The sequence below is a fragment of the Mixophyes fleayi genome, chromosome 3 (assembly GCF_038048845.1).
Source record: "Mixophyes fleayi isolate aMixFle1 chromosome 3, aMixFle1.hap1, whole genome shotgun sequence".
Classification (NCBI taxonomy): domain Eukaryota; kingdom Metazoa; phylum Chordata; class Amphibia; order Anura; family Limnodynastidae; genus Mixophyes; species Mixophyes fleayi.
Window position 1 is genome coordinate 73,121,993 of NC_134404.1, and position 12,968 is coordinate 73,134,960.

The 12,968-nt window shown below is 44.9% G+C and overlaps 1 protein-coding gene across 1 annotated transcript in view; it reads right to left on the reverse strand.

The window, feature by feature from the left end:
- Nucleotides 1-77: 77 nt before the first annotated feature.
- The window catches only part of FARP2 (FERM, ARH/RhoGEF and pleckstrin domain protein 2), an 81,418-nt gene continuing 68,527 nt past the window's right edge, over nt 78-12,968 (reverse strand). The window contains exons 24-28 of the mRNA XM_075200857.1: nt 11,133-11,227; nt 10,294-10,403; nt 9,078-9,185; nt 2,150-2,301; nt 78-1,248 (exon numbers count right to left, since the gene is read on the reverse strand). Coding sequence (XP_075056958.1) covers nt 1,167-1,248; nt 2,150-2,301; nt 9,078-9,185; nt 10,294-10,403; nt 11,133-11,227 — 547 coding nt within the window. The 3' untranslated portion in view covers nt 78-1,166. The remainder of the gene's footprint in view (nt 1,249-2,149; nt 2,302-9,077; nt 9,186-10,293; nt 10,404-11,132; nt 11,228-12,968) is intronic.

The following is a 12,968-nucleotide window of genomic DNA, read 5'->3' on the forward strand; positions in this document are numbered from 1 at the left end:
TGATGTTGGCCACACACAGCCTTCCACACATGACTATGAAATATGTCTGTGCTTTGTAAGTAAAATGTAATCTCCCATTTCATTTTTATTTCACCATTGTAAAAACATACTAACATACAGTTTGTAAATCACCGTAGCAACAATGACATCTGGGGCAGAGACTTACAACTAAAGACTGGCACTGCTGCAGCATCAGTGCACATAGAGTATCACTGGTGAGACTGGTTTAAAGGATAATAAATGTTAATACATAGATCCCAAACTACTGTTAAAGGAAAGGACTAGTCTGCTGCAGAGATCCTCACTGTCCAGCTAAACGATGCATTGACAGCATTGTCTATGGTGGGGTGGTTATCACTACTCTGTTATACTTGGCTGTCAGTGTAGGACAGGCAACTATAATACAAAAAGAAAGTGGAGCGGACAACTGCACCTTGTAGATGGTTGTCGGACAGTTTAGTTGATTGACATTTGTAAGTTTTTTGTTTTTTTTATAAAGTACTGGAAAAATGTGGCAGTGTATAATAGTCACACTTGTATATAGATAAATAACAGAAAGCGCAGCTTTCAAGAACAGTGGAGGCGGCACTATGTACATGACTGAGGCACTTTGTGCCACTGATGTCTCTGGTGAATTGATGCACTGCGTTCTCATACGGTTACAGGCTGCCTCTGCTGTGTAGGTAACAGGTGCAGTTAAAAGTAGATCAAGGCTTTATATAATAGCAGCACTCTGGAACCACAAAACTTTTTCTTACATCCCCAACTGATCTCAGCCCGGCCTATATGACAATGTTCCTCGTCCCATAGAGGCTGACGGTGGAATGTTACATGATTGTCTTCTGGAGTCGCCTCCCGCTACACCCTGATTGAGTAGTTTAATTATTATCACCTAAATAGAGCACCAGAATACTTCCCTAGATCCATGTGTTGTGCAGGAAGATCTTGTATAGGAAAGGAGTACTGACTGAGGTGAAGTATAACTGAAATGACTTTAAAGAACTTCTAGCAGGAATGTTACAACATACCCGACAGGGGAACTGCTGCATTCCTGAGAGCAGAAATCCATGGAAATGGCCACATTCTTACATGCATCCTCAGGAGAATGCCTGCCTAGGTTCTTGTTCCTACTTGTCCTGCCTAAGCTTTAATTAGTTTAACAGTGGTCAATCAGCAGTGCCTCCGTCCTCTGCTAAGTGTCCAATTTTCCCCGGAGAGCTCACACCGCGTCTTATGACTTCCATCCACCTGAAGGGACAGTATACAAACAACACATTAGTTACTAATGTTAGTCATAAGAGGCCTAAATTAAAATACACAGTGTTTATTAATCCAGATTTATGTAGTATGCCTTGGTTTACTAGCACGAGATGCATGGCATCCATCCGACTTGCAACGCAGTCTATTAGATATCACTGCGGCAAGATATGGAATCAATAACTTCTGCTGCTGTGTGGTGTTTAGCGAATAGCCAAACGCAGCTCCCACTAAGATTACTCCCAGGTAGCCCTCTGTTCTAAATAATGAGTATACTGGACGTGAACATGTGAATACCTTCCATTATAAAGACAAGCTGCATTTGTTAAAGTGGAGGGTGCTTGAGCTCTTTCTAGCCTACTTCACCATAACCCTTATTATACAAGTGGAAGAACCTAGGTTTAATTATTAGGCTATTACAAGGTATGACATAAAAAACACGCAGGTCATTATAAGCTCTAGTACAGTGTTGGCTAACCTGTGACACTCCAGGGGCTAGATTTACTAAGCTGCGGGTTTGAAAAAGTGGGGATGTTGCCTATAGCAGCCAATCAGATTCTAGCTGTCATTTTGTAGAAAGTACTAAATAAATGAAAGCTAGAATCTGATTGGTTGCTATAGGCAACATCCCCACTTTTTCAAACCCGGAGCTTAGTAAATCAATCCCCAGGTGTTGTGAAACTACAAGTCCCAGCATACTCTTCCAGCAATAAGCTGCTATATATTAACAAAGCATGCTGGGACTTGTAGTTTCACAACACCTGGAGTGTCACAGGTTAGCCAACACTGCTCTAGTAGTTACATCAGATACACTTATTGAATATTGACATAACCATTTACACAGATTTACAGGAGTTCATGTATTTATGGACATTATGTACAGTATACATACCTCCTCCAGGTATATTCGCTGTCTGCTCTGAAGAAGTATACATGGGATTTGAAGTGCAGCTTGAAGACATGATGACAGCTGACTGGATCTAAGTATGATGGGACAGCTACAGTGTAGCCAAGTAGGGGCAGAGAGGCGAGAGGAGCATCTTCCTGTGAACACAGACATTGTGTAACTACTAATTTCTGCTCAAACCACTAACAACGCTACTGCCTAGGCCAGGCTTGGCTAACCTATGGCACTCCAGGTGTGAAACTACAAGACCCAGCATGCTTTGCCAATATATAGCAGCTTATTGCTGGAAGTGTATGCTGGGACTTGTAGTTTCACAACACTTGGAGTGTCACAGGTTAGCCAAGCCTGGCCTTGGAAGTTGAAACAAGGCAGAAAGATTTCATGCCATTTCATTCATGTAATAAATGAAGACGGGTTATTATGTATAACTACAAAAGGATATTGTTTGACTTTTAAAGAAACATTTATTCCTGAACATCTGGTAGGCAGAGATCATATAAATAGATTGCTGATAAGGTTAGAATGAATCAAAGTTCCTAATTAATTATTTCCATTTTACAAGCGATATACATAATTCTGTCTTCAAATATATTTGAATCACTTTGTGAAGAATGTCAATCCAGATTAGAGATGGTCACTGACCCCCGTGTTTTGGTTTTGTATTCGGTTTTGGATCTGGATTACCGTCGTGTTTTGGTTTTGCAAAACCGCCATTGCATGTTTTGGTTTTGTTTGGTTTTGTTTTGCTATTTTGTTGGAAAATCAATGTTTTTGGGCCTAAAATAACCCAATTTAGTGCTCCACCTGTTTCATAGATAAGTAATCTAATTGTAAAGCTAATAAATTATCAAAAAAACAGTTTAATTCCTATAAGGTAGGCCTTCATTAATTCTACACACAAACCAGATTGTCTTCCTCTCCATCTATGCAATGCAGCCATCGTCTTTGGATGTATATTACACCCTACACTTATAGTTAAATATGTAAATAAATGGAAAAAGGCAGTTTGGTTTCTGTCTCTATAGGCCCCCCTCCACTAGTTGAAAAAACAAAAAAGTTCAGCCGTTATAGACTGTACAATATTAAGAGAAATGGACAAAGCCAGTTTGGGGTCACTCTCTGACACCCTACCCTTAAGGAGAAATTGCCCAAACAGCAGCCTTTCAAGACGGTACGTGATATGGAAATTCCACAAGTCCCTTTCCTCTTTGGGGGTAGATTGAGAACACTCGTTCAGAGTACACACTGGAGGGTGGGCAGCTTAAGTATTGCAAAGCAAGTTTGTACATGGGTTTCCAAATGGCCTGCTTTTCTTCCCAGTAAGGAAAGGGACTGTCTGACATTTCCATATCAACTACCTCTTGAAAGTAATCCTCCACCATCCTTTGCATGTTTATACTGGTATTGGATGGAGTTATGGGCAAAGTGACACATTTTTTTTGAAAAATCCTTCAAACCAGCCCAGATGTTAAATTGTTCTGGTCTGCCCCCTGCGTCTTTCCTGCTTCTTTTTGGGGAATTTTATTTTTTTACGAGCAGCAGTTTGAGAAAGTGAAGGAGGACACGTCGTCAAGTCGAGGCCCAGTTCAGCGGCCAACTTGCTGAGCAATAGCTCCTTGCAAAAGTTCACATCTCGCTCATTTACAAGTAAAGACTCAATGTAGGTCTTAAACCTTTGATCAAGCACAGTGGCCAAAACATACTGATCGGAGTTCAAGATCTTAATAACTCGAGGATCACTGTGAAGCGAATTAAGTACTTGATCGACAAGGCCAACATACTTTGCTGAATTGCTTGCTTTCAGCTCCTCCTTCATTTTCTCAAGCTGCTTTTCCAATAGTCTAATTCGGCGGTTCCCAAAGTGTGCGCTCCCAGGGGTGCCGCGGCGCTGTCACTGGGGTGCCGCGAGCCAGCCATAGAAAACACCAAAAAGCACATAAACTTACCAATCAGCGCGGCGCCGGGACCCAGCAGACTCCTCTCTCCCGCAGCTGTCACTGACGTCGATATTCAGTGACAGCTGCGGGAGAGAGGAGTCTGCTGGGTCCCGGCGCCGCGCTGATTGGTAAGTTTATGTGCTCTTTGGTTTTTTCTATGGCTTGCTCGCGGCAGAGGAGTGAGAGGGAGCGTGACAGCGGGCAGGAGTGTGACAGCGGAACAGACAGCGGGGCAGGAGTGTGACAGCGGGGCAGACAGAGGGGCAGGAGTGTGACAGAGGGGCAGACAGAGGGGCAGAAGTGTGACAGCGGGGCAGACAGAGGGGCAGGAGTGTGACAGCGGGCAGACAGAGGGGCAGGAGTGTGACAGCGGGCAGACAGAGGGGCAGGAGTGTGACAGCGGGCAGACAGAGGGGCAGGAGTGTGACAGCGGGCAGACAGAGGGGCAGGAGTGTGACAGCGGGCAGACAGCGGAGCAGACAGAGGGGCAGGAGTGTGACAGCGGGCAGACAGCGGAGCAGACAGAGGGGCAGGAGTGTGACAGCGGAGCAGACAGAGGGCCAGGAGGGTGACAGCGGAGCAGACAGAGGGTCAGGAGGGTGACAGCAGGGCAGAGGAGGGTGACATCGTGAGAGGGGCAGTGGAGGGGGACACAGCGTGAGAGGGGCAGTGGAGGGGGACACAGCGTGAGAGGGGCAGTGGAGGGGGACACAGCGTGAGAGGGGCAGTGGAGGGGGACACAGCGTGAGAGGGGCAGTGGAGGGGGACACAGCGTGAGAGGGGCAGTGGAGGGGGACACAGCGTGAGAGGGGCAGTGGAGGGGGACACAGCGTGAGAGGGGCAGTGGAGGGGGACACAGCGTGAGAGGGGCAGTGGAGGGGGACACAGCGTGAGAGGGGCAGTGGAGGGGGACACAGCGTGAGAGGGGCAGTGGAGGGGGACACAGCGTGAGAGGGGCAGTGGAGGGGGACACAGCGTGAGAGGGGCAGTGGAGGGGGACACAGCGTGAGAGGGGCAGTGGAGGGGGACACAGCGTGAGAGGGGCAGTGGAGGGGGACACAGCGTGAGAGGGGCAGTGGAGGGGGACACAGCGTGAGAGGGGCAGTGGAGGGGGACACAGCGTGAGAGGGGCAGTGGAGGGGGACACAGCGTGACAGGGGCAGTGGAGGGGGACACAGCGTGACAGGGGCAGTGGAGGGGGACACAGCGTGACAGGGGCAGTGGAGGGGGACACAGCGTGACAGGGGCAGTGGAGGGGGACACAGCGTGACAGGGGCAGTGGAGGGGGACACAGCGTGACAGGGGCAGTGGAGGGGGACACAGCGTGACAGGGGCAGTGGAGGGGGACACAGCGTGACAGGGGCAGTGGAGGGGGACACAGCGTGAGAGGGGCAGTGGAGGGGGACACAGCGTGAGAGGGGCAGTGGAGGGGGACACAGCGTGAGAGGGGCAGTGGAGGGGGACACAGCGTGAGAGGGGCAGAGGAGGGGGGACAGCGTGACAGTGCAGAGGAGGGGGGGACAGCGTAAGAGGGCGCAGAGGAGGGGGGACAGCGTAAGAGGGCGCAGAGGAGGTGGGACATCGTGAGAGAGGGCAGAGGAGGGGGGACATCGTGAGAGAGGGCAGAGGAGGGGGGACATCGTGAGAGAGGGCAGAGGAGGGGGGACATCGTGAGAGAGGGCAGAGGAGGGGGGACATCGTGAGAGAGGGCAGAGGAGGGGGGACATCGTGAGAGAGGGCAGAGGAGGGGGGACATCGTGAGAGAGGGCAGAGGAGGGGGGACATCGTGAGAGAGGGCAGAGGAGGGGGGACATCGTGAGAGAGGGCAGAGGAGGGGGGACATCGTGAGAGAGGGCAGAGGAGGGGGGACATCGTGAGAGAGGGCAGAGGAGGGGGGACATCGTGACAAAGGGCAGTGTGTCTGGATGCAGAGGGGGCAGAGTGCCTGAGGGCAGAGTGTCTGGATGCAGAGAGGGCATTTTTGCATACAACTAAATAAGTATTTCTGTATTGACCTAAATACTTATTACAATTTTTTGACCCAACTACTTCTAAAACAGGGCCGCGCAATAATTATTTTGGAGGGGTGCCTTGAAAAAATTTGGAGACTCTAAGGGTGCCGCGAACTGCAAAAGTTTGGAAACCACTGGTCTAATTAAAGGAATGACTTGGCTCAAACTAGCAGAGTTTGCACTCACCTCACACGTCACAACTTCAAATGGTTTCAGCACCTTGCACAGCACTGAAAGGATTCCCCACTGTGCAAGAGTGAAATACATCCCCCCTCCTTTCCCAATGTAATGGCTTGTGCAATATGCTTGGATGGCTTTGCGCTGTTCCTCCATCCTCTGAAGCATGTACAGGGTGGAATTCCACCTAGTTACCACCTCTTGCTTAAGTTGGTGGCAGGGCAAGTTAAACTGCTCTTGGAGCTGCTGTAATCTCCTACATGCTGTGGCTGAATGCCTGAAATAGCCTGAAATTTTACGGGCCACCGAAAGCATCTCCTGCACCTCACGGTTATTTCGTAGCAAGCTCTGCACCACCAAGTTGATGGTGTGAGCAAAACAGGGAATTTGTTGGAAATCACCCATCTGTAATGCTCGCACTATATTGTTGGCGTTATCCGAAATGACATACCCTGGAGAGAGTCCAAGTGGTATAAGCCATTTATCATTCACATCTCTCAGTTTGCGTAACAAATTGTCAGCTGTATGCCTGTTAGTGAGGCCGGTGATACAAAGAGTGGTCTGCCTGTGACAAATGTTACGTAGTGGTGTACATGCTGCTGCTGTTCCTGCTGGTGAAGGTGAATGACCAACCCAGTGGGCTGTCAGTCATATAGTCTTTGGTTTGCCCACTTCCACTTGTCCACATATCTGTGGTTAAGTGGACAGTGGGCAGAATGGCATTTTTCAGCGCAATCTCTACATTTTTACACACTTTTTGGTATAGTTGTGGAATTGCTAGAAATGGTGTCGCGATGGAATTCTGTAACGCGAACACAAAACCTCAATTAACTGTGAAAAAACAGCTGCGTTTATTGAGGAGATTGGACGCAGATCTAACACTAACATTGCAGCCATGGCGTCTGTGATTTGCTTGGCGACTGGGTGACTGCTGTCATATTTGCTTCCCCTAGCAAATGATTGTTTCACAGTTAATTGCTGAAATGTAAGACTGCTCATTTTCTTGACCTGCCTCTGGGCTGACGATTCACCCCCAGCAGCAGCAACAGCAGTGGGACTAACGCTTTCTTCAGAGGAATCAATAATAGTGCAGGAGTCATCCAACCTTAATAAGTGGGATGCCGGGCTAACTCCGAGCGCTACTGAGGATATTGATGAGGATGGTGTGGTGGGTGTATTTTGTAGCCGTCGGGATGTCGGTGAGCGGAGGGTCTTAGCTGATGATGGAGTGCTTGTAATTTTTTGGGACAAACTTTCAGCATTTCCCAACACTTTGCCATGAACTCTCGTTAAATGGCGTAACATAGACGAGGTTCCAAGATGGTTAAGGTCCCTCCCTCGACTGACTGTGGCTTGACATACACTACAAATGGCTATACAGTTGTTGTCTGGATTGGTGTAGAAATAATTCCACACATAAGTGGATTTTTTTGTTTTATGGCCTGTCATGACAATGGCCTTTTTCTTGTCACGTGCCAGAACTGCTGCCACTGGTGCAGGACTTACACAAACAACTTCATCCTCATCAACATCCTCATTAGCGCCCTCGTTGCCTACACAAATCTCCCCCTCATCCTCTTCTAATTCCAAAGTGGCATCCTCAATTTGTGTATCACCAGCTACACTCGGGCTATTAAGGCACACATCAGCAGAATGACATCCCACTGTTGGATGGACTCTCCACAGGGACTGGTGTCATTTCTGAATCAGAGCAAACATTCTCCTCTAATGCCTTACTGTTATCTTGCAGCTCGGCTTTGACGCGTAACAGTAGTTGTGCACCAATTGTAGGCTCAGAAACTTTTTGGGATCTGCCACTAATAGCCAAAGGTGAAGGCCTCATTCTCTCTTTGCCACTACGTGTGTAGAATGGCATGTTGGAATTATTTTTTTTTATCAGCACTTAACTTTTCCTCAGTAACACTTCTTTTTCGCTTCAACACAGTAAATTATTTTTTTTGTTTTGGTTTTTTGGACTGATTTCGAAACACTGTGTAGTTTGACATGGCCTTGCCCAGATGACGTACTGGGAACACTAACATCAGGACTGGTGACAGAACCTGGTTGCTCATTCTGATCATATGTGGACTGCTTTGAATCCATTCTGAGCCCAAAGCACTGTGGAGTGCTAAAAATTATTTGGCAAGATACTGCTGACAGATAGTAATTTTGACAGCCAGAAATATTTATGCACAATTATGGGGGACACCCCAAAAGCACTGTGGAGTGCTAAAAATTATTTGGTAAGATACTGCTGACAGATAGTAATTTTGACAGCCAGAAATATTTAGGCAAAATAATGTGGGACACCCAAAAAGCACTTTGAGTGCCAAATATTGAAAAAAAAAACAAACAACAAAACTCCTCTATCCTCCTCTCTTCTATAGCGATTTTTGTTACCACAATTGGATTCAGAATATTGTATTCTCTGTACCTGCTCTAATCAGCCTGTGACTACACCCTGCTCTCTCCCTCTGTCAAATGGCGATAGATTGCTGTGGAGGCGTGTATTTATAATCTTCAAGTATCGCGAGAACCGAGCCCCGACAACGCCACCATGAAGTTCGGCCTCGATTTGGATTCCGAACGGGCGGGAGAGTACTGACTCCGGATACCCAAAGTTCGGGTGGGTTCGGTTCTCGGGGAACCGAGCCCGCCCATCTCTAATCCAGATGCACAGAAAATACAAAACGTCTCGTAAAATGCTGAAATCAACTTTTCACTGGAACTTTTAATATTAAAATTACGGTATCCAGAAAATAACGTTTGTTTAGTTTTTATCTTTACCTGGTGTGTTTTGTAAAAGAAAAGACAGAAATTGGTGAAGATCACCCATAGCCGCTGCCAGCCGTTGCTGTTCTTAAACTTGCGCAGCAAGTAACCCGAAAGCTGATTCTAGGAGAAGTAAAATTGTTTTTTTTAATAAACAATCCATACACAATAAAGCCGGCCACACATGCTGCAAAATTGCAGCACACATCTGTCAAGGTAAAAAAAAAAAAAGTATCAACCAGACAATTTGGTAACTAGGGGTCAAAAGAACACAATTGGCTGCAATTGGCATGTGTGTGGTGGTGGTGGTGTTCAAACCGCACTGAGACAGCTGCTATGCCAGAAGTGATTTGGCCAGCTTTATGTTCATACATGCAGTCTTTTAGGCATATTCAGTTGTTGGCATTATAGCCAAAAATCTTGCGGTGCGTGCACCATTACCGTCATTACGGTAATAGTGCGCGTAAATACCGGTATTAAGGTACTTTTCTCGCTGGATTTCAGCTCACGGCTCAGGGAGCTGCGAGCTGAAATCTGGTAATAACGGTAATAGTTTTAACGCTGCGGGCATATTCAACAATTGAATATGCCCCTTTGTGTGTATTATGTATCAGATCATTTGTGGTACTTGCTACATGCCTACTGGTGCTATATATGCTACATATTCTAGCAGTTAATTACATTTTAAAAAAACACTTTTTTTTTAAATTTAGTTTTGCATTGCAATCTCTCATTCAAAGACTAAACCACGGTCATTGGAGAGAGGCTGAATATACATCCAGTTATCCTTCAGCAGTACGGAGGCACATATGGTGGGGTTATCTCAACCCTAGCTGGCAGTGCCCTGCATAGAAAGTGGGCACAGGGCTTGTTGCCCTTATTACTATTAATAAATATTTATACTTAAACTGGATATAAAAATAAATGTATCAACTGAGCACATGTCCCTCACTGCTATTTACATGCGTTGATCAAAACTGGCATTGAGTCACTTTGTTTTGTTTTTGGCATTGACAATAATATAAAATTATGATAACCTATTTATATAATGTAAGAGTTACATGACATTAGGGTCATGAATGAGTCTAATCAGGAACTACAGGTACCAAGGGTAATGCCCGCTTCATGTTTTCCAGTGAAACAAATAGGCCCCACATATTAGGTAAAGACATGGTGTACTGTAATTTTACCAGAGTGGTAAAAGAGTTTTATCCCAAGTGTGTGACGCTACCTCCATCATAATGATGTGATCACTCAGAGACACACTCTGGTTTCGATACCAACACACATGACTGAGTGTGTTTGGGCGATGGTTCTGTCCTGGGGACTGTAGCATTGGTTCTGTGGAGAGAACATGAATACAACATGACAATGATTACTGCCCTGATTCATTAAGGAAAGTTAAGCATAAAATTGAGTAGTTTTTCTTCCTTAAGTGTTCTGGACAAACCCATGTTACAATGCCAGGGGTGCAAATCAGTTGATTATTTTGTACGTAAGTAAAATACTGGCTGTTTTTTCATATAGCACACAAATACTTGATAACTTCTCTCCTGGACAAAACCATGTTACAATGCAAGGGGTGCATATTAGTTTATTATTTTGCACATAAGGAAAATACTGGCTGTCTTTTCCTAGATCAACTTTAAATTTCAGTGTACGAATAAGCTATCAAGTATTTGTGTGCTATATGAAAAAACAGCCAGTATTTTACTTACGTACAAAATAATAAACTAATATGCACCCCTTGCATTGTAACATGGTTAAGTAGAAAAAAAATGAGTACTTTCCTTAATGAATCAGGCCCTACATTACTATCAGACATTCCTATGATTACAGTTAATAGGGGCACATTAATCTGCTGCTGTTAGTATGGGCAGTATAAAACATGATATCTATGTAACGTCATTCTAGGTTTCAGTAAATAAATGCTGTGTAACAGTAAATGCTCTTTGTATGTATATTAACTATTTATTTAATAGAGATTTAAATAGATTCCATGTTTATATATGGAGTGACTGGACATGTCTATATATGGAGTACTGGTAATATTATAGAAGAGGGACTCACGCTGTAATGAAAGGGCAGAGAGTTCACTGTATCTTGGAGCCCGACTAATAGCTGCATTCAGATCATCCAGCCATCGGCTCATGTCCACCTGAGAGCTGAAAGGGACATATTCCCTCAGTATAATGACAGGAAACAGACGTACATACAGTATGTATTACAAACAAATAGAAGTAATCTACGCCCAGTTAATAGTTTGTCATGTAAATTCAGAAATCAACATAAGTCACATCAGTCGTTTCCACCATGTGACCATACAAACAACAACATTCAAAAAAACCACAAATAGAACATTTTTAGGAAAAAGTAAAATATAACCCTACAATCCCCTGGTTGCATAAGTGGGCACATCCCTAAACTAATAAAGACTTTGCAGAAGCACCTTTTGCTCTTCTTGAATAAGTCTATCAACTCCGCACACGTGGACTTTCTATTCCACTCTTCCCTGCAAAGGGTTCATCAGTTTACAAGGGGGTCTCCTGTGCACATCATGTAGAAAATTTTAATTCCTCTTCATCTCCAGCTTTCTGACAGAGGCCAGCAGGTTTGTACCAAAATATTTTGATATTTGGAGCTATGCATTATGCCCTCTATTCTGACTGGAGCCCAGCTGAAGACAAGCAGCCTGGTAGTAATGGTGCTGCCGCCACCATGCTTCACAGTAGGTAGCGTGTTTTGTGTGATTAACGGTGTGGCAAACATATCATTTAGAATTAAGGCCAAAAAGTTCAACCTTGATCTCATAAGACCACAAGACCATTTCCTACATGGTTTGGGGTGATTGGATGTATTTTGTTTGCAAAAATTAGACAGGCTTGGATGACAGCTTTTGTGAGAAATGGCTTCTGTTTTCTCCTTGTCCTGGCATGAACTTTGGAGGGACTTGGTGATTGCCAATGTCCCTCTTATGCCACATATTCTCCACTTATTGATGATAATACTCACAGTGTTACCTGGTGCCTGTAATGCCTTTTAAACCCATCTTCTGATTGATACCTTTCAACAATGAGATCTCAGATATTTTGAAAGCACCGTGTAGACCATTACTATCTCAGTAGGATGCAATCACGAAAACTGCAAGGAAATCCTATTGGAACAGCCGATCTTTATTTGAGGTTAATCTAAACCACATTCATTGCTGGCAGGTGTATACCAATTACCTTTGAACATGATTTTGAATGTGATTGTTTTACGCTGAACACAACTACAGCCCCATTATGAGTGTGCACACGTATCCTCACTTCTAGGAAAAGTGGTCTCTGTTTTCACTTGAATGTTGTTAGTTGCAAAGTCATATTAAAGATGGAAAAAGGTCTGACATGATTTACCTGTATTTCAATCTTCACATCACAAACACCTACAATTTATGTATAATAAATATGAATAAATAAATGACAGCCGTGTTTATGCTTACTCCCACACATTATGCCATTAACACATCCCGGTCTGCAATGCAGCAACATAGCAGGAGTATCATCACTACACACAGCAGATCACATTCCCCCCATGACCCTAATTTTGGCTGCACATGACCCTTCTCTAAGCGCTCTTCCTAACCAGTATTTCCACTGTGAGCTGCAGAGCCGTTCACACTTCTGCTCACCTAATCAAACCCACATAAAGTCGCCTGAAGCAGCGACTCCCTAAACCTAGCAAACTGCTCCACCATGTCCAGTGACTGCTACATGTTTACTGTAATCCCGGCTCTCTTCAAGCTCAGTCAATACATATAACACACACATGACCACAATATACAAGAGCATATACATTTATAAAACTTTCTGCACTATGTTATACATATTAAGACATAATTGCTAATTAGCTATTCCTCATCAAGTC